This window comes from Plectropomus leopardus, chromosome 24 (assembly GCF_008729295.1).
Source record: "Plectropomus leopardus isolate mb chromosome 24, YSFRI_Pleo_2.0, whole genome shotgun sequence".
In the NCBI taxonomy this organism is placed as follows: Eukaryota; Metazoa; Chordata; class Actinopteri; order Perciformes; family Serranidae; genus Plectropomus; species Plectropomus leopardus.
Genome location: NC_056486.1, coordinates 7,633,618 through 7,654,010, shown reverse-complemented (window position 1 = coordinate 7,654,010; position 20,393 = coordinate 7,633,618). Strand labels below are relative to the sequence as shown.

General features: G+C 39.1%; 2 protein-coding genes across 3 annotated transcripts; both read right to left on the bottom strand.

Annotated features, from left to right (window-relative positions):
* Positions 1–635: 635 nt before the first annotated feature.
* On the bottom strand, positions 636–9,616 carry LOC121962669 (epithelial cell-transforming sequence 2 oncogene-like). The gene is made up of 21 exons (XM_042512911.1): positions 9,432–9,616; positions 8,268–8,380; positions 7,993–8,155; positions 7,649–7,904; positions 7,300–7,528; positions 6,583–6,715; positions 6,265–6,430; positions 5,880–6,008; positions 5,702–5,794; positions 4,421–4,627; positions 4,200–4,303; positions 3,953–4,084; positions 3,723–3,809; positions 2,787–2,896; positions 2,551–2,698; positions 2,257–2,330; positions 1,984–2,140; positions 1,833–1,898; positions 1,646–1,734; positions 1,115–1,287; positions 636–976 (listed from the first exon to the last, which is right to left on the bottom strand). The coding sequence occupies exons 1-21, from the start codon at positions 9,567–9,569 to the stop codon at positions 843–845; spliced, it is 2,901 nt and encodes a 966-aa protein (XP_042368845.1). The 5' UTR covers positions 9,570–9,616; the 3' UTR covers positions 636–842.
* Positions 9,617–11,236: 1,620 nt separating this feature from the next.
* ccdc28a (coiled-coil domain containing 28A) lies at positions 11,237–15,164 on the bottom strand. 2 transcript variants are annotated; one of them, XM_042513380.1, is made up of 6 exons: positions 14,985–15,164; positions 14,657–14,865; positions 14,340–14,521; positions 13,488–13,642; positions 13,149–13,171; positions 11,237–12,573 (listed from the first exon to the last, which is right to left on the bottom strand). In XM_042513380.1, exons 2-6 carry the CDS (start codon positions 14,812–14,814, stop codon positions 12,519–12,521), a joined length of 573 nt encoding a protein of 190 aa, XP_042369314.1. In that variant the 5' UTR covers positions 14,815–14,865; positions 14,985–15,164; the 3' UTR covers positions 11,237–12,518. The 2 variants fall into 2 exon arrangements, with proteins under 2 accessions (XP_042369314.1, XP_042369315.1); XM_042513381.1 differs by having other exon boundaries at positions 14,657–14,839.
* Positions 15,165–20,393: the final 5,229 nt, after the last annotated feature.

Genomic DNA, 20,393 nt, shown 5'->3' with positions numbered 1-20,393 from the left:
TTTAAAAGGACAGTTTAAGCATAAAAGGGGGAGAGAGCGAGAGGGCATGACATGCAGCAAAGGGCCGAGGCCGAAATCAAACCAGCAGCCGAGCTACTAGGCGCCCCACTATCAAAGTATTTTAATCTTTGTCGTGTCAACCAGGACACTGGTTGACACGTACTGTAATATGTTGCAACTTCCAGCTTATAAAAAGCAGGATTGAGAAATATGACAAAGTGAAAAAAATCTTGATATCTTCAAAATATTGCAAATACAAAAACAGACTGTATTTAGTTATGTTGACTGATTATTATGACTGAAGGATTGCCTCTGAAAATAACCCTCTTCTCCTCGTGCTTCTTCTAAAAAATACACCTATTGAAACTGAAAGAGTGAGAGCAATTATCGTGTCGCTATGTGAACAGCGGAGGGTGGAGTGGGGATGGACCATCCCCACTGTGACTGATCAGTTTAAAAACATTTATGTTTTTTTCTGAATCATGTTATTATAAAAATCTCTTATTATTTGTCAGTGGACACACATGAAGTGTAGATTCTAAGGTTTCTGACAATATTTTCTCATGCTTCTATAATAAAAATTCATGAAAATTTTAATTCTTAATAATTAAAATCCTGCCCTGCAGCTCTTGTCCCCAGAGGGTTAAAGGTGGACGTAAGATACTAAAAATACCAGTTAAACTGTTGCATTAGGGTTGTGTCTTTACATCATATTGTGGTGTAGAATCATAATTGCTGTTTGTGAGTTTCTGAATTTTTAAAAAAACATTTTCATATAAAAATGGCCAACTGTGGTGTGTCCAAACCTCTTCTTGTCTTGCCGGTGTGTCCTCATGGCGTCGTCACTGATGTTCTGTCAGAGCAGAGTTTATGGCTGAATGCAGCAGAGACAGGAAGTGCTCCCTCTCGTCACCTCTCTCTGTGGCACAAACCCAGGAACGACAAGGACCCTCCAGGATAAAGGCGTGACTCACATCTACACAGAAAGAAAACCCTGTCACTTTCAGAAGTTATTAGAAAAGACTTTAATAATCATATACAGGCAATTACTAAAATTATCAAAGATGTGGCAATATTCAACATAAATTGTGTCCTTCATAATATTAAAACTCACAGCGAGTGTGTGTGATCTCTCGGACAGCCAGGCTGGTGAGAGCCACAGAGGCCAGGAATGTGTGTGTGCTCTGGTGAGCCAGCGTGAAAGGTGTGTGATGCACGTTGCGCCGCGTCAACACCAAAGCGTCGTTAAACAGGAAGAGGCCCACATCAGACACATGCTCATAGGTCCTGATCATGCACACACACAAAGACACACAGTGAACAGTTTCCCAGGTTTTGCATTATCAGAAAGTTAGACAAAAGTAAAACAATACTGATATTAAAAATTGCACAAACATTGTTTTTTTCAAAGTAAATATAGCTTTCTGACAAAAGTATTACTTATTCATTTATGTAATTGGATTCCATGGCCAAATTACAAAAAATGAGCAAAACAAATCAGTTTGGTATGCAATTGTAAGAATTGTAAGACATGAAAAATCAAAGGTTTATTAATAACTTATTAGATTTATGGTACATGAGTGAAAGAAAACTTCTGGATACAAACTGATTGAAATCCTCAGACAGGAGCGATGTGTGCTGTTACCTGAGCGAGTCAGGAATCTGGTCATCAGGACTTCTCAGCAAAGCGGCATCCTGAGTTATCATCAGCTGCCTGTTTCCTTCACAGAGGCTCTAGACGGCATCCACCATATTCATATTAACATACTTACAACAGGTACGTTTTTATATTGTTTAGAGGGTGTGAAAAAAGGAGGAAGTTGAGTTTTTACCGGACAGCCTTGGATCATCTGCTGCGTCTCCTCCATCAGCCTGTCTCTCTCGGAGTTACGCTTCAGCTGAAACAGATGAAAACATCTGTGAGTTAATTGCACTAAGCACAGGAATGCTAATTAATAAGCATGACTCAACACACTGTTGTACCTTTTGTATGAACTCTCTGAATGTCAGCATGGTGTTGAGGGCAGAGGAGAGGTGTGTGTGATCGGGGTGAGTGGCGTGTGTGTGTAAACACAGAGCTTGAAGCAGAGTCACATACTCTTGGATTCTCCACACTGGACACAGCAGCAGCTCCTGCAGGCTGCAAACACACACACATCTGTAAACACTACTGTTTCATGAATTAATAGTTTTTGGTCATTTAATTGCCCTGAAAACAAATACAAGATAAAAGACTCAAAGTGTGTGTGCTTTTACCTCAGCATGTGTGTTGCAAGAGTTCTGTCTGCTCTCTTCAGGAAAGCTCGAAATGGAGGCTTGGTCTCCCTGCACTGACACACAGCATCCTTTGTTCTTATAATGTACACATTAATTGTTTATCTGCATAAAGGCTGTTGATTAAATCAGAATAAATTATACATTTTATATATCTAAACAAGTTCTGCTTAAGCATAAACTGTGCTCACACAGAGGCAAATGTTATCTTACTCCAGACAAGTTGATCTGGTTAACTTGAGGTGCTTTATGCACACACACATTGACTGACTGTACCTTGTCGATGGTGCTGAGGGCAGTGGTGTAGTTGTTGAGGTAGTTGCTGTAAACTCTGAGTTTTGAGCACAGTTTTACAAACACGTCTCCAACACACTGCTCTGCACCCCACTGCTGCAGCCTGGTCTGTAAATCCACCTGGAACACTCTGCAACACACATATATCATGTACATACAGAAGGATGCGAATAAGACAGTGTGTGTGTCTGTGTGTGTGTGTGTGTGTGTGTGTACACCTGTTGAGCTCCAGTATTTGTCTGACAGGGCTGAGGACGATGTGGATGTCGGCGTGGCTGATGATGGCTCTGTTGGAGTTGAGAGCTGCTGTGAGAGGCTCCAGGTACACCTTCAGCACGAGAGGGAGGACAGGTATCAGTTTAAGATGTTGCTATTCAAATATTTCTAGATCGAATCTTGTCTGACATCAACAGAACCACTTCTGCATCTTAGGCTGCATTCAGCTCTATTCTGCTCCATATCAGCATGGATTCTGCTCAGCACCCCAGTCACTCTGGGTAATGAGCGAATTACGAGATTATGGGCCCCTGGGCAAATACATGCAAAAGGCCCCACCGCCTCTGCAATGTCTCTTTGCAGGACATTTTGTAGATGAAGACCAGGGTGTCCCCTGACACTCTGTAGCTCTGCAGTCCATCCATACTCTAGACTTGGTGCGTTCATTGTGTCTCACACTCTTAGTGCATTTGAAATCCCATTCGAGTAGCCAGAGAGAGCCTACAAATGTGTTTTTAAAAAAAGAATGGCATCCATACTATCTAAAATCAATCTGTATACAATTGTTTATGCCGAAAAAACATATTTGGGCTGGCAGTCTGAAGAAGGCCTTAAGAGACAAACACAACACATGCTGGGTTGGTGGTTGATCTGAAAAGATCTAATCTATCCTCCTCATGTCAGATTAAATAAATAAAGTGGGAAGAAAAATAGGTCATGCAGCTGTAGAACCATCAACCAACACCTGCTTTTAGAAAGAAATACAAAAACTCAACATTGTTGCGTTGGTTCAGTTTCAGAGGAAATATTTCTCAGTCTAATAAGATGTCATGTGAATAGGGACTGCACTAAACACGTCATAGTGTCAGTAAATTCCCTGAATGAAATAAAGTTTAATTGTCTTTTTGTATTAATGTTAAATTCTACCAACTACCCACCTTTAGCACAGCGCTCAGTCTCCCTAGATAAAGACACTCGCTGTGATGGAGCTCTCTGGCAGCTGCACCTCTCCAATCTAACGCTGTCTGAACACAGAGAGAAAGTAACGAGATTTTAGGAGGAAGTGTGGTCCCTTAAACTTCTCTGAATTGACAAAGCACACGCACACACACACACACACACACACACACACACACACACACACACACACACAATAACACAAACACACCTGTGGTGGCTCACGTAATGAGAAATCATCTGTTCTTTTCTTTCTCCACTTTTCTTCTCCACTCCTCTCTTCTCCCTCCTTCTCCTCACTCCATCTTTTCAGGAAAACAGCAAGAAACTCCAAAGGTCTGGTCTAAACATGCAGACAATCAAGAAATATACTTGGAATGGCTGTTTTTTGGGGGGTTTTTTGCTCGTTCTACTGTACGTCTTGTGCATTAAAAAAACAATTTTACAGTAATTAGCACCTCCTCCTGTCTTGTGAGAGCAGTGAGCCCTTCAGTCAGAGCCTCGCTTACATCTTTGGACACAAAAAGCTCCTCCAGGCAGATTTTCTCCCACAGAAAATAACCTATAAAATATTAAAAGACTCTTCAGAAAGTTTACAGGACACAGAGTATGCAGACATTTGTTTAAACCTGCCATCGGTCCTGCTATGCATTTAAATCAACCTGTATGTGAAACCCACCCAGAGCTCGGCCTCGGACCCGGAGGCTGAGCCTCTGTAACTGTGGCCCCAGGCGGCCCCTCAGCTCCCCCAGAGCCTCCTCCATCCATTGAGCCTGTCTGCACCAGCCATGCAGCACGCTCTCACACACAAACTGCAGAGCCGGGGCTGCTGGGTGCTGGTTCAAGGGTCCGGTGGTCACACTGCCGTCAGACCACTCGCTCAGGACTGTTAAAGGGGAAAAAAACATCATACTGTTGCTTTAACATGATGCTTAAAAGTTATTTATAGTTGTTGGTTGGTATTGCAGTCTACTGAATGATAAACCAAAAGATATACACATATTTACACATTTAAGTTGTAGTCCTGAAAATTTTAGTCCTGCTTGATTTGGTTACCACAACAGCACGTGCCATTTAGTGCTGAACCTGTTCTAATTCCCAGGTCAGAAAAAATCACACATGACAAGTCACACTTTGTCACATCCCTAGGTGTGTGATAGCAGCGGTAAATCATTGTTACTGCTATATTATGCCATTGTTATTGTTCGGAAAGCCTGCCAAAGCGTATATTTTAGGTTGTTATATTACATCTCAAACCTGTCACACCTATTTTAAATCCACGATGCTGCATACAGTCTGTAATCACACACTGGAGAATCGTGATGCTGCTGTTGTTTGGTTCTGCATAAAAAAGCTAAGGAGGCATACAGAAGGGACTTTGTAGCAGCCTTGTAGCACAATCTCTGTGTTAAAGGCGCTTAAGTGACACACAGCTGAAACATATTGTAACACATGGTTAGCAAAACTGTGAAAATTAGGTTTAGGCAACAAAAGTACTCGGTTAGGTTTAGAGAAAAAGATCATGTTTTGGGATGACTGTTTTCAATTCTTAAAATTAAAGAAAAAAATCCTTGAGAAGAAACAATGTCAAAAAAACAAAGGAATAACTGCTTTCTTGTTTAGTAAAAACACTTTTGACAACTGATGGTTGCCAGTGCTAACCGTTGTGACAAATACCTACACTGGGTTTCCTGTGGCTTCTTCACAATGAAAGCCATCCGCTGTTTCGTGAGTTGAACACTTTTAACGTGAAGCAGCTGCAATAAGATAAAGATCTTAAGTATAATAACTTTAACTCGAGTCAAAAACATCCCGCTAGGCCAAGAATCACATCAGGCGCCTGCTGGCTTCCTTTTTTTTGTGTGGAGGTGTTAGTGGTAGTTTTGAAGACATTCACTTTGCTAAGCTTGGGGCTCTCAACAAACATTTTTCAGTTTCTGAGTCAGCATGGGTGACTCACTATTCTGGAAACTTCCGGTGGCAATACCCATTGGCACCCGAACCTCCAGGCCAGTCAGCGTGCAAAGAGTCTGGATGAGAGCCACTCCTGATGCTGCGGAAGAGAGAAGAGACAGAGTGAGACGGAAACACAGATTACAAAGAAGTGTGTGTGCGTCCTAACATCTGTGTCTCCCTACCAGATGCAGCCAGCGGGGAGAAGATGTCAATCCCTCCGCCTTCCTCAGTTGGTGCCACCCATCCGCACAGTTTTTCCCAGAATTCCCTATGATCGGCCTTCAAAAGAGTCCTCTCTGACAGGATGCTACCTGATGAGTTGAAGGTGAAACGGTTAAACAGGCTAAAAAAATTGCTGAATCCATACATAATGTAAAATCCATGTAAGATTTATGATCTTTAAAAAAAGCCACAATAATACTGAAAAAAACAACATAAAATTGTTTTAGCAGATGTGCTTCCCAGTATCCTAACAGATAAATTTAAGCACTGGAGGCTGCAGTTGGATTTGAACTAACCCTGGCAGCGTTTCCACACATTAAGACACACAGAATTATTAATTCTCACTGTGCAGCAGATGGATTTCCTCCGTCCCTCCCGGAGCTAGCAGGCCCAGTCTATGAGCTCTCTGCCCGGAAACGGCCCTCTTCACCTGGGCTAAGAGAGCTGAGAGAGTCCCTCTGTGGTCGTACAGAACCACTATCACTCCAGCCTTCACACCACTCAGCAGCAGCTAGATAAAACAGAGAGAATGGAAAAGACAAGACAGGGAGAAATGTTATGTGTTCATCTTCCCACTGTGCCTATTTCTTTTTACAGGTACACTTTTCATCGCTGCTCTCTTAATAGATGGTGATTTGGGTTGAGTGTGTATTTGGGCTTTACCTCATAGGCAGGGATTCTGTTGGAGATGAGCAGTAAGAGAGCAGGAGTGGTTGGATGGACAGGTGAGACTGTGTGTGTCTGTGCAGGTCTGCTGGTAAAGGAGGACAGCGCTCCACTGGCTTTAAGTCTTTCACTGAAAGAGAAGATCATTTATTTGTCACATGAAATCACACAAGATCTAACTTCAGTGAAACGTAGTCCTGCCGGCTCCTTCAGTGTGTGCACTGCAATTAAGTCCTTTTTTTGCCTCTTCTTACACTGCAGGCTGATGCTTTATAACTGGTCAAGTTTTGGGATAGTTCTGGCAATCTATGTTTTTTTTAGTTGTGGAATGATTTAACTGTAGTTTTGGGTACAGTAAAGTCCACACACCGTCGCTACTGTATATGCAATTCATTGACACATCCTCAACCACAAGTGACAGACTTAAGACAAGTCTGAGCTCAAAGCTCAAAACGTCACTTACAGATGTGTCAATAACCTGCACAAAAGGTAGCTACAGGGTGGAGTTTCTCATGTTCATGCTACTCCTCTTGTCCAGCATCTGCCTTACAAGGTTTCTGGATGTGCGCGACTGCCATGTTTTTCAGTGCAATCTTTTCCAACTTTATCATTTCTGCTGCTTCAGTGATCCAATCTTTCTGAATCTTAAAAAAGCAGGTAACTGATAACATTGTGGGTAAGTGAATATTACTCCATCAGTGTGGAGAAAATCACCTGCTAGGACTGGAGACTCTCTCCGAGCTCTGAGTTGTAATCATAAGCTGTCCCCCGTCCAGGCTAAGACGCAGGCTGGAAGACCCAACAGCCCTCGCAGGCCAAGAGAGAGACGGCCAAGAGCTGAATGTTAGTCCAGAGCTGAGCCTCCCTGTCTGGGTACCTCCACCTCTGACTCCTTTTGGCTTTGAGGAGCTGCCCCAGGCTTTCCTGCTTCTCAGAGATTCTCCTGCAAAAATCAAAGATTTAAAGGTTGGTTTTGTGTATCTACTGTGATCAGGCAAATGTGTCTTTTCTAATGTGTTACTATGATTTTAAGACCTTGTTGTTTTTTTTATTCTCTACTCACTCTTGTCCTCCTGCAGTTTGTCTCTGATTATCTGCCTAATCCTTCTCTCCTTCCTCCTCTCCTCCTCCTCCTCCGTCATCCCTGGGCTTTGTTGGTTGAGGGTCCCATACTGCTCGGCCGCCTCCCTGGGAGTGAGCCAGTCCAGCGTGGAGACGCAGGAGACATAGTGGTTCTTCCATGCTCCATATTCTTTGTCTCCTGGAGTGTAGGGAAGGAACCAGCCTCGTGTGATGCAGCGACCAGCCCACAGACAGTCCTGGGCAGGAAGAGTGACAGGGGACGTAAGGAAATGTTTACTGCAAGAAGGTGAAAACTGCAGTAAAATTCACTTCTTTGTCTCTCACCTGCTCGGCGAGGACTCTCCAGTGCCAGCTGACTTGGGCGGCGGAGCAGAGGTCACGAGGGGACAGAAATGACATCACATACAGAGACAGGAAGCGTGGCAGCACCGATGTGAAGTCCACTTGAGTTACAGGAAGCGTCTCAATCAGCAAATCCCTGCAGTACCTGTTCACAAAGGTTTTCATTTTTAAACTTTGGTTTCAGGATGAAAAAAAGGGCAAAGTAAAACATAGTCTATCCTTATGACACAAAGGAAAGGTTAAGAAAAAGACATTACTTGAGCTGTGACTTGGTGCAGCGGGTGAGCAGAGAGTGCAACAGGTGTTTCCTCTGTCTGTCAGTCCACAGGTCAAACCAGTGGAGCACGAGATTCATCCTCTGCTCGAACAGCTGGAAAAAAGGGGGAAAGGACAAAAACAAACTTCAGTCAGTGAAGAACGTGTGGAACGTGCAGCTTATTGCATAAAAGCCTGGCTGCTCTGCCAAAAGTTTCAGAACACTGATGATGACTTTAGGAGCACAAAGAAGTCAGACTGATGGAGTGATAACTGCTGAAAACAAAAGTCTAATAGGGCTGTTTAATAAAACAATCAAGCCATGGTGAAAGACTTTTCTTCAACCTTTAAGGAAACCACTGTGAATTTTTTCTTCTTACGTAGGGGAGACTAGGTTTGGTTGGCACAGATCTCATTCTCTGCCATATTTCTGTGGTGTAATTTGTGTGAGAATATTCTCGCTAGCAGCAAATGAAAAGTTAAAGTCTCTGCTATAGAGACAAATGTTTTAATGCACACACATGTGATGCAAAATGAATTGATTAAAGTCATGTTGGTTGGAGTTGGTTGGCACAATGTTAAAATGCTGTAGTTACAAAACAGAAGCAATAAACAGAAAGAGTTTATTTCAAACAAGAGCCAGAAAAAAAACATTTAACTCAATATCTGCCTTTTTTTTTTAAACCAAACATCTTAAACAATTCATCATATCCCATCCAAAATAATAATATTTAACTAAGAGTAAACATTGTTTTAAACATGTAAATGCTAAAATAGTTATAGACTCAACTCTTAATTCAAAATCAGATTGATTCTGTTTCTCTGTTTGACAGTTTTATAAAAAAAAAAATTCCCTCAAACTACTTTTTTTTTTTCACTTTTGAGACTGTAAAACTGAAATGTTGCCTTCACCAAAAAGGTTAGTGAATTTCATATTTTTAAAGATAGTAGGTGAAGAAAGCATACGTTTTAATGTTACATTTTTGTGTATGAGACCATCAAAGGGCCTGGAAATAGTTGTGTAACAAGGCCATCTAACGTCACTAGGTCTCATACAGTATATACTGCACTGGTGTCATAATTTGGTCATTCCTGCCATCTGGTGGTTGTTCACAAAAGTAAATTCTAAAAGTTAAACTTCCATAAGAATATTTTCAGAGTCTGACCTGGAGGTTGCCGGTCTTGTTGTTCAGGGGGGTCCAGCTGCTGAAGCGGGTCTCGAGGACTCTCTGCGGCTCGTAGTCGGTGCCGCTGAGCTGCCACCGCTTCACCGAGTGAGGGGTCGAGTTCACGCCCGTCTCCATGTTTTCACACCGGATAAGTCGCTTTCAGGAAAAGCCTCGACCTCTGTTTAAGTGTCACCGCTGGCTCCCTGATAAGGAAATGCTGGATAACAGTCTCTCTGCGCCTCTCTGCTCCCAGTAACCTTAGAGACGCGTCAACAAAAGGATGCGCACATTCCTTCACACAACACAGCACAGCACAACACAACACAACACAATACAACAGAGCACAGCACAACACATTAATAAATAAATTTAGCATTTGGAATATAACAAATTCCAAAGCTATTGTTTTTTAATGCCTTTAGCAAATGTTAAACATCATACACAGCAAGTTCCGAACAACTTCATTTTTAAAGTCAAGTGAAAAGTCAAATAAAAATAGCTCCCTGAGGTTTTACAAAGTAACAGTTTCTCCCATGCTGACTTTTACACATTTTAATGAATTAATTATATCAGAGATCGCTAAAGTAAATGCCAGTACAAATAATCTGCAGAATGCCAAGTATCGCCCCAATAATCGGCTTATAATAATATGATGATAATCTGCCAACTCCTAAAAATTACAGCCAATTTCAAACATTATGCACATTTTTAAATTCAAAATACAATAAAACACTGCAAATCTTAATGCTTTTTTGGAGGCAATATTACTGCTGTAAAATACTGCCAAATTCTAACAGTAATGTACTTTTTTTTTCAAAATACAGTAAAACAGAAGAATGCTGGTAACTACAGCTACCACTAGTTTACTGTAATTTTACAGGAAAATTTGGATAAAATGTATCCAGCCATAAAATCATTAATTCACAAAAGCCATCAGTAATCTGTAATTACATGCTAAACATTTCTTGCCAAGTTGCTCACTGCATTTCTACCCATGTTTAAAAAAAAAAAAAAAAAAAAAATCAAAACAATATTCTCAGGTTTCAGAGGTTTAACCCTTGCACACTTAATTCATACGTACTCTGACGGGTCCACAGTCCTCATGAAGTCTGCGAGGCTACAAACCTGCAAGGCTCAGCTGCTGATGGGCGTCAGAAACATTCAAGCAACAACTACAAGATCTAATCTATCCCTGCAACATAAGGAACATTTAAATACAATATACATGCTTTTTTGTGAGTGAACAAAATGATTTTCATACATTTCTGTATAACATATAGATTACACACACACAAACTCAGGTGTTTTGTGGGTAAGTACAGGACTATGACTAAATAAACTGGGTATTACTTACATGAGAAGAGCTTCCTTTGTTGTCTTTGTCTTAGCCTATATACTGGCATTACACTACGCAGCTTTTATATGGTAGGCTGCAATGACAAAATGCATTTCGATAACCTCTAAAGCCTGTTCTTTCACATATTTCTGAATCATAATCTGGCCTACATACATGATTCAAGATATTACAGATTCATTAAAACATTTCTTTTGTCTGATTTAGCAATCAAAACTATGATGTTACATCTGTATTGCAAGTCTGCACCACAAGTGGACTTTCTGGAAGTCTGCAGTAAGCCCGCTTGAAGTCTGGATAAATAGTTGTGAATTTGGACAGCATCAGCACTCACAGACATCCCAGGAAGGTGCAAGTCTGCAAGTGCGGTAACGCCCGGACATTCACGCATCTTGTAATTTTCTGAACAGTTTCAAAAATGGCTGGTTTAAATGCTATAGTCAGGAGATTCAGACAACACATTTATTAAGTCAACAAAAATAAAATCACAAAACAGTTAAAACACTTCAAAATAATCCCACATCCCCCTGCAACAGTGGTTAAAACAAAAAGTGACAAAATAAAGTCGGATTTGCAATCAAAGCAGCATCAAATTATTATATCTCAAAACACAGATTTCAAATCTGTTCTACGTAAATCAATTAAAAGGTTAGAACCAATAAGGCAAACATGATTTAACAAAAAAAATTAAGGCATGGTTGTGATGTCAACACTTGGATTGATCAGTTTTTTCCAGCGTCAAACCGACACACCACTGATAATGTGCAGTGCGCTCTGCATGTTGCATGGATATGTGCAAATATATTTAACACTGAGCGAGGTGTCGGAGGTGAGATCAGGCCACTCACATGTAACAAGGAATCATGATGCTAAATCACAAACTGGGCTCACTGCTTATTTTCGTACTCATTACAAATACAGCAGTGTGTTTCACTGTTATTTAATAAAATTAACTACAATTAAATATAATTTTTTCAAGAGTTTTATTGTCTCCAAGATGAGACCTATGATTGGGTTTAAAGCTATATGCTGAGAAACAGTTAAACATAATTTTCTGTTTCTATATTCTGATAAGTCTTACATTTGTGATGTTATAGACACTGATTGAGCTGTGATAGTAGACAGTAGACAAAGTGCAACAGAGTTTATACATATCTGAGAACTGCTAAAGGAGCAAGTTTGCAGTAAGTTCACTATTAACAAAGCTGATAAATAAACACTGAGGATGTCCTTTCAAAGACTTGTAAATTCATCATCTGTAGGAAAAACAAGGTGAGTGCATTTTATCAGTATCACTTTGGTTAGCAATGCTGTGCAAATCTAGTATGGAAATTAGTGAACTGACTACAACTTGACTTTAAATAAGCCACAACAGGAATGCACCAATGCCAATAAGTGCCGTACAGGATCTCTCTATATCACTCTGAATATAAGACAAAAGAAAATATATTCAGGAAGTTAATAATCATCATTTTATTGTTTAGTAAGATAATTATTTTCTGCTTGACATCAGCAACTGCATTTAGGTGTTAGTGCATCCCTGTTGTGACATCTTACAATACATCCATCACCCTGTGCAGACAGGGAACGCTGGTGAACAGCTTTCTTGCTATCTCCGCCACAATACTTAAGAAAAATGTGTGTCTCAAGCTCGCTTCACCTCCACCTTATCCTGTGCACCCCCCTCCCCACGTGGCTTGGGTTTGTGTCAGATGAGGTTGAGAAAAGAATCACATACTGGCAGTCCTCGGGATCTCTTGGGAGTCGGCTAGATTCAGTTTCTGACTGGAGAAGAGAGTAAAGGAAAAAAACAGCCAAAAATCTGAAGATTTTGACAAGATCAGAGCTGGACAGTCAGGAGACGTTTACACAAAGAGTCAGTATTTTCGCTTTAAAGTCTTTAAAAAGCTATTAAGGACAAATAAGATGTCTTAGTAAGATTATATGTAACTTTTTTGCATTAAAATGTGTGAAAACAAGTAGACCAATGTTTTGAACATCTGTATCTTATATTATCAGAGAACAAATAAGCAGGAGCTGGGCTTGTAGCCTGTCCACAACAAGCCTAACTGCATCAGAGAAACACTCACTTTCAATTCAAAACTGCGTTATTCAGTGTTTTTACCAGTTTAAATCCCCGGGTCCATTTATTTTGGAGAGGAAGAGACATCTATGGATAATTTGGCTACTGGTTACAACCTCTTGATCAACTAACACCTGAGGGAACCTAAATGGCAGAAACTGAGTGAAAAGATGGCAGACTGTTGTGCTTTTGCTATTGTTCTGACTGAGACCCCTATTGGTAGAAAAATACATACTGTACATTTAAGAAGAGCACATGGTAATTATCAAAAGGATACATTGAAGAACTCAGCTCCTCCAGCTGTGGAGCAAAAGAAGAATTTGATTTTGTTTCATGTCAGCAGTTGGTGTGGCAATCGTTGATCACTGACTAGACTTGATCCTGTTCAACATGCAACAAGCTGCTAACTAAACTCTTAAACTGTTAAAACACTTAGGACAGGAATAAGCTGCAAAATCCTTGCTGGGATGTTGATGTTACACCACATCAATGAACAGCTTTCTCCAGGACAACGTGAAGTACATGCAACGGCACAATGAGGTCAACATGCTGTATCACAAACATTTTAGACTCAAACGTGAGTGACATTTGTTAAATTATGCGTTTACAGTCTTACATTTAGCAGTAATTTGTCCATGTTGGTGTCGCAGGCCATTTTCCTCTGGTCCTCAGGCATTTCATCCACCTCACCATAGAGGTCAAAGTGCAGACGGGCCAGCTTCTCCTGCATCTCTCTCACATGCTCCATCTGGCCAATGGAGCATTCATTGCCTGACGCAGAAACAGGAAACCAAAAGTTATTAGACATTTGCATCATATGTTTAGGGTTCAGATACCATTATGTGTGAACTGTCCTCTGGATGTAAGGCATGTCTGTTCTTTTCCTCTTAATACATGCACTGCAGAATCTGTCAAGTTGATCTCACTTTAAATAATCTCATAAACTGAATGCCTTAAAAAAAGCAAAGTAAATATAATGACTTATCTTAATTTACGATGTGTTTACTTAAGTTTGTGAAGTTGTTGCAACAAGGTGAAATCACCTTGTTCTTTCTAAATGTTAGCGACGTCTGTGAACCAAGTTAATCTGATTTAACTTAATCATGACAAAGATGAAGTTGAAAAATCTGCAAGTTGTTTTGTTTACATGTTTCAGAATACACAAATATGATTGACTAGTTTGTAACCTGCATCACAAAGATATACAGAACAGTAAACTTGATTTACTGAAGTTGCTAAAACATGGATTTGTCACTTTTAAATTACAGCAACTTCACTAAATTAAGTAAATATAACTGAATTTTAAGCAAACTTAACATTTATATATAATCCAAACATACATTAATACTAATAGTGATACTTATGTGCATTTTTCAAGATTTTCCAGATGTCTGTAAGTAAAATCAACTTGTCAGGATTTACAGTGTATGTGGAACAAGGTGTATTCTTGTGAAAAAGTCAAAATTACCAAATGCTTGTAGTTTCCCTGAGTGGAAGTCGTTGAGGAGACTGAGCAGGCCTTTCTCCATCTCTTGGACATCTGAGACGTCAGTCAGAAAGGAGTGCTGGATGATAGGTGCTGCCTGGCCCTGGTTCTGATTAGATTTACCTCCCAACCCCAGATTTTGCCTGGGTTTATCTCTGGCTGCCCTGGAAAAGAGGCAGAAACAGAAAGGAGTGATAGCAGTTTTCTGATAGTCAGATCAAATGAGCAAACTAAATTGGAAGATAAAACGATGATATGAGTATATTATTACTAAAATAATCACAGTTTCATGATGCTACCTTCTATTTTTGCTCTTTTGGCTAGCGTGGGTCCCGGCGGTATAGCCTGGGTGCCGTCCCCCGGAGGAAGCGCTACTCTTTCGGCCAGATCCACCGGTCGGAGCCGCCGTGCTGGTGGAGGTCCTGGGACTCTTTCTCTTTAGCTTTCGCTCCTCCATAACTTCATGTTACGGTGCTGTCTCGCTGGGTAGATAGTAAACACGAAAAAACTAACACCAGGTACGTTAGATAGCACTTAGACGCGACACCAAAGCACGTAGCTGATCACGCAGGAACATCACACCGACAGATATTAATCTGGTTCGTGACCAAGCTAACGTTAGCTTACCGGCTAGCTAGTCGGATAATCTTCGGACTCAAACAAAAGTGCCCGTTTGAGTTAACACCACAAACGCACGCCGATGGATACAGGCACTCACAGTTGATGCTTAGCTTATCATTTGTCGCCAGTGTCACTGACAGGTAGTCCACACGATTCAAACACTTGTTGAAACATTAAAAAACGCGTACGTACCCGCAGGCTAGTTAGCTAGCCTGTAAACTCCGAAAACTTCCTGTTTTGGTGGAACGCAAAGCACCCTGACATGGCCACATCCCAAATCTCTCAGTACTCACGTAACAACGGACTACAATTTAGTATTTAATCTTACTAAACACAATGATGAAATTATAATGTTCCAGACTTTTGGAATAGTAAAATATTACCTAGTTTCATGTAAAAATATACCGTAACTTTGTGAAAGTTTCTCATTTAGTCTGCGCAGTGTCCCTCAGAGGGTCCCACAACACGAATTGGAACTACGTCCAACGTCGGCCGTGGTTATCTTGTAAACAGTAGGACTGGTGGCAAAATATTATTAACACAGAAGGAGGTTTAAAAAATCACCTGTTGTATTTGAAGTTGTTCAAAACTACTTTCTAAAATCCCAAAGTTATCTTAGTAACAACAACTAATTAAAACATTACTGTGAACTTTTGCACATTCTCTGCTAAATATGTTTGCACATCTCTGCACAAAACTGCAATTTTCCTATTCTTAAACAGCTACATTGCACATTTTTGTTATATAATGGTTCTGTTTAAGTTCTTGAGTTTTGCAGTACTTGCCTGCCTTATTATTATCATTATTATTATTATTATTATTATTATTTCCTTATTTCATCATTATTATTTCCTCTTTTTGTCTTAAAATGTTTATTGTATGTTTAATGTTTGCACCAACAGCCAAAGCAATTCCTCATAAATGATAACCCACTCAGCAATATGCCCGATTACATCACACACACACACACACACACACACACACACACACACACACACACACACACACACACACATACAATTTAACAATTTCAGAAAGAAAAAGAAAAATTTGGGGGACAGTAAGATTTATCTTAAATTTAAATTCATCAGTTGGGTTTAAAGGCCCAGAAAGATATGTTAGAACATGACCTCAGTTCATTACAATACAACTGAGAGCATGGCTTCTAGAAATGCTAAAAACATTTAATCCTAATTACATTAACATGACCATGATGGTTTTAGTGAGACAGAATAAAAAAAATAAATTGGCTAAAGTATCTCAAATAAATAGTCTTCAGAGTGAGTCCTTCATCCATTGCCAATGGGCTGTCTCCTAAAGGCAAAGTCTTGAAGTCCTGCTTCCCCCCTTATAAAGACAGATCACTCTGTTTTGTAGGTATATTGTCCAAAATCGTTGGAACAGCACATCTAAAAGATGATTTTCCCATTCAAACTTAACTCTGACTAATATGTAGTTGCAGTAAATGTCCACAAGGGGGAGGTAAGTGAACATCTAATACCGAGCGCCCTCTTCCTAATTAATAAGGTATAAATAGTTGATAAAAAAAAATGCTAAAAAGAGGCACTTTGCACATTTTAATTAACTGTGAATGTTTTTATAAACATAATCTACATTCGAATTGCTGATTAATTGAATTCCAGAACACCATTCAAGCCTTTATTTTTGTACACCAAATATTTCCACGCTGAATGAGGTGTGCGTTTTCTGGGGTCTGTAGGTGATGCTATTCCAGTCACAGGCTTGAATAGCTGCACAAATAGCTGATTTTATCCACTTTTAGCCACACTGAAGGGAAAAATTTCTCTCATTTTCAGTGTTTGCAATTGTGTTATTGTTGTCTTGTTGGTATTTATAAGATGGCCTTTATAAGTCACTCCAGAGGGGGAAAAAAGCATCAGAAAACATCAGATAAATGCTTCATCTGTAACAGAAATGAATTGCAGCTAAAAGCTTTGACTTCCTAAAGGGGGGTTCAACAATGAATATGGCTTCATTATATATACTTAAAAGGCATGTTTCTGGTACCTGCATACCTGCTTTATGTTGACTGTATAATGGGATGAAATTGGACATTAGTGATTTCAAGAGTTGCTATAGTTTCATATTTTGCACTAAGTTTTATTTTTTACTTCATTTTTCATTTTTGTTTTCAGTTCAGTTTTGTTGTTGTCTCATTTCTAGTTTTCATTATTTCCAGTGTTAATATTGAGGTTGTTTTTTTCTGCAATATTATGTGTGTTGTTATGCATGGACAACATTACAGAAGTTCAGAATAGGTATTATAACATGAACACAATACTTTGTGAGTATTGTAGAGTCTTGGAGGCATCCTAATCTCAATATACACATGTACAAATCCCTCCATCTGCTTGTTGTGTTGACAAATTTGACCAAATTAACAAAGACTATGTTCCTTTATTACACTGCCAACTCCATCCTGTAACGACTGCATACCTATTTTTTTTACATCATTTGAAATAATCTTTATACCTTTACACTGCACCGTTGCTATTTTTTTTATGATTTTCATATGAAAAAATGTGAACCATTTAGTAATTAATTTTACTTTTGATATCTTATCTCTTTACTCTTTTATTGTAAATCTGTATCCGTTATTATGTTTACATTTTATTGCTCTGTGAAGCAGTTGCCTGAATTTAAAGAAATTTCCTGGATATTTTTATTTTATTTTAGTTACTTCTGTGTGTATACAATATTGTTTTAGTTTATTTTTGTTTTTTCTAAAGTCTAGTTTTTATTTACTTATTTATTAATCATTAAAGTATGAAACCAACAGTACAATGCAAGTGACCAGCTCTAACTCTACTTTTTAAATTCCAATTAACCAAAATGTTTTTTCCACACCATTTTTATTTGTTAAAGTACATTTTCATATAAAAATGGTGTGGAAAAAACATTTTGGTTAATTGGAATTTAAAAAGTAGAGTTAGAGCTGGTCACTTGCATTGTACTGTTGGTTTCATACTTTAATGATTAATAAATAAGTAAATAAAAACTAGACTTGAAAAATATAAAAAATCTTAAAACAGCGTGTCATAAATAAAAAGTACATTGTTTGCCATTTATATTTCATTTCTATGATTTTTACCCCAATTTCTTGAGTTTCACCATACATTGCTAACTTTAGGTTATAATTTTTGAAACGTTCTTTTACTTGTATCAGTCATAATTGTTGGTCCAGTCAGATGGCTGCCATTGAAAACAGAGCGTTATACATGATTTTTGCTTTCATAATTTAGATTTATTCGTCATTCTACGTATCAGGTTGAAGTTTTGTTTGGCCATTATCTTTTTATTTTTAGGACTGCACGTGACCAATGAACCATCTAAAAGGTTGATTAGTGCTTTGGATGGATGGTTAGATGGTCTGATTCTGTGTGTTGAGAGGGTTTTTGGCGTGTTTTTCTTAGTTGTTAGTTGTTGTATTCTTTTTGGGATGTGTTTTTTTGTTTGGTGTGGTATGGAGTGTTTTGTTGTTAGTTTTGTTTTTTGTTTGGTGTTTGTGTGGGGGTGATGGTGAGGGGGTTATGTGCGTTGTGTGTTTTGGTTGTTTTGTTTTATGTTGGTCTTCTGTTTGGTTGCGTGGTTGTGGATTTTTGTGATGGGTTTTCTGTGAATGTGTTGTTTCTGTGAGTTGTTGTCTTATGATGAGAGGAAAAAAAAAAAAAAAAGAAAAAAAAAAAATAATAAAAAAAAAAAAAAAAATAAAAAAAAAAAAAAAAAAAAAAAAATAAAATAAAATAAAGTCCATTTTTGTATATTTTTGATCTTTTTTTATATATATAATGTATTTGTGTTTCATTTCATTTTATTTTTGCCTTGTGTATGTTTGTACATCTAAATAGTATATCATTTATGTTTCTTGAAAATCTAATAAAGAAAATATAAAAAATCTAAAGCATGACATAAATATAAAGTACATTGTTTGCCATTATATATTTCTATTTCTAAGATTTTTACCCCAATTTCTTGAGTTTCACCATACATTGCATAACTTAGGTGTTTTTGAAAAATGTCTTTTACTTGTATCAGTCCATAACTTGGTCCAGTCAGCTGGCTGCCATTGAACAGCGTATACATGATTTTTGCCTTTCATAATTAGCATTATTCAGTCCATCTACGTATCAGGTGAAGCATTTGTTGGCCATTATCTTTTTATTTTTAGGACAGCACCGTGACCAATGAACCATCTAAAAGGTTGAGAAAAAAATGGAAAAATTCCCTAAATTCTCAAAAAAGTTCCAGAGTTTTGGGAAAACTACCTGCTGTGGAAAATGGCCTCACGCTGGCGGATCATTTTCTCTCCTCTCTGAGTTCCTCTGTCTCTCCCTCCTACCCTCTCTTGCTTTGCGAGCCCATGTGTGTGCTTGAGTGTGTATTTTGCTGCGTGACAGTGGCTGAGTGAGGTGAACCAGGATAAAATGTTACAGATGAACACATTTAGACTGTCGCGTCCACACAGCCATTAACTTGGAGACACACATCTAGAAACACACACACACCTATCTCTCATCCGTAATTGCTGTGTAGGTGCTGTTTGGAGAGCGAGCTACTAGTTACAGCCAGTTCATTCTCCTCTCGTGTGCACGGCTGCTTAAATTATGCATTGGATTGTAAATGAATGACAACTCGTTTAATTACACACCCCGTCTTACTGCTAATTCTAAGTTACCTGCCTTTCTAATGCAGCATTATTCCAGCATTTTAACAGATTTGCTGTAGAAGACACCATAAACTGGTAGCAAAAGTGATTTAAATGAATGAAACAAAAAGCATAAAAACACAAGGTGAGCCCGCACATTTCTATTAAGATAAATGAGCTTCTGCTATTGTCTGTCATGAACAGTGCCATTATTTCACATTGAAATTAAATCTCATTCTCCAGTCTTTCTCTCTGTGGACTTGACCCATAAATCAGAGCAGAAATGTTCATGCGGTATCAATCGGTGAATAAAAGCCTGAAGGCCGCTCTATTGTTTCTATTCATGTGCGTGTTCCATGTACATCCCTGTTCGATACTGTATATCCCCCTGTGTGACAGGACACTCAGGGGACTTGTAAAGTAGACACTGGGTGTGTGTGCATGCCAACAGGGAATTAGGGTTAAGCAGAAGGTTACAAGTGTGTGTGTGTGCGTGTGTGTGTGTGTGTGTGTGTGTTTTCATCTCAGCAGCTGTGACCCAGAATAAGACATGTTTTTATCCCTTAATGTTCCTTCATCTGCCTCATATACCCCTCTTTGTCTCTCTCTCTCTCTCTCTCTCACACACACACACACACACACACACACACACACACACACTCACATACACACACACACAGGCACAGCTGAAGTGAGTGTTTCCTATTAAGAATGACCACAGTAAATCATTCTCAGGCTACTGTATAAAT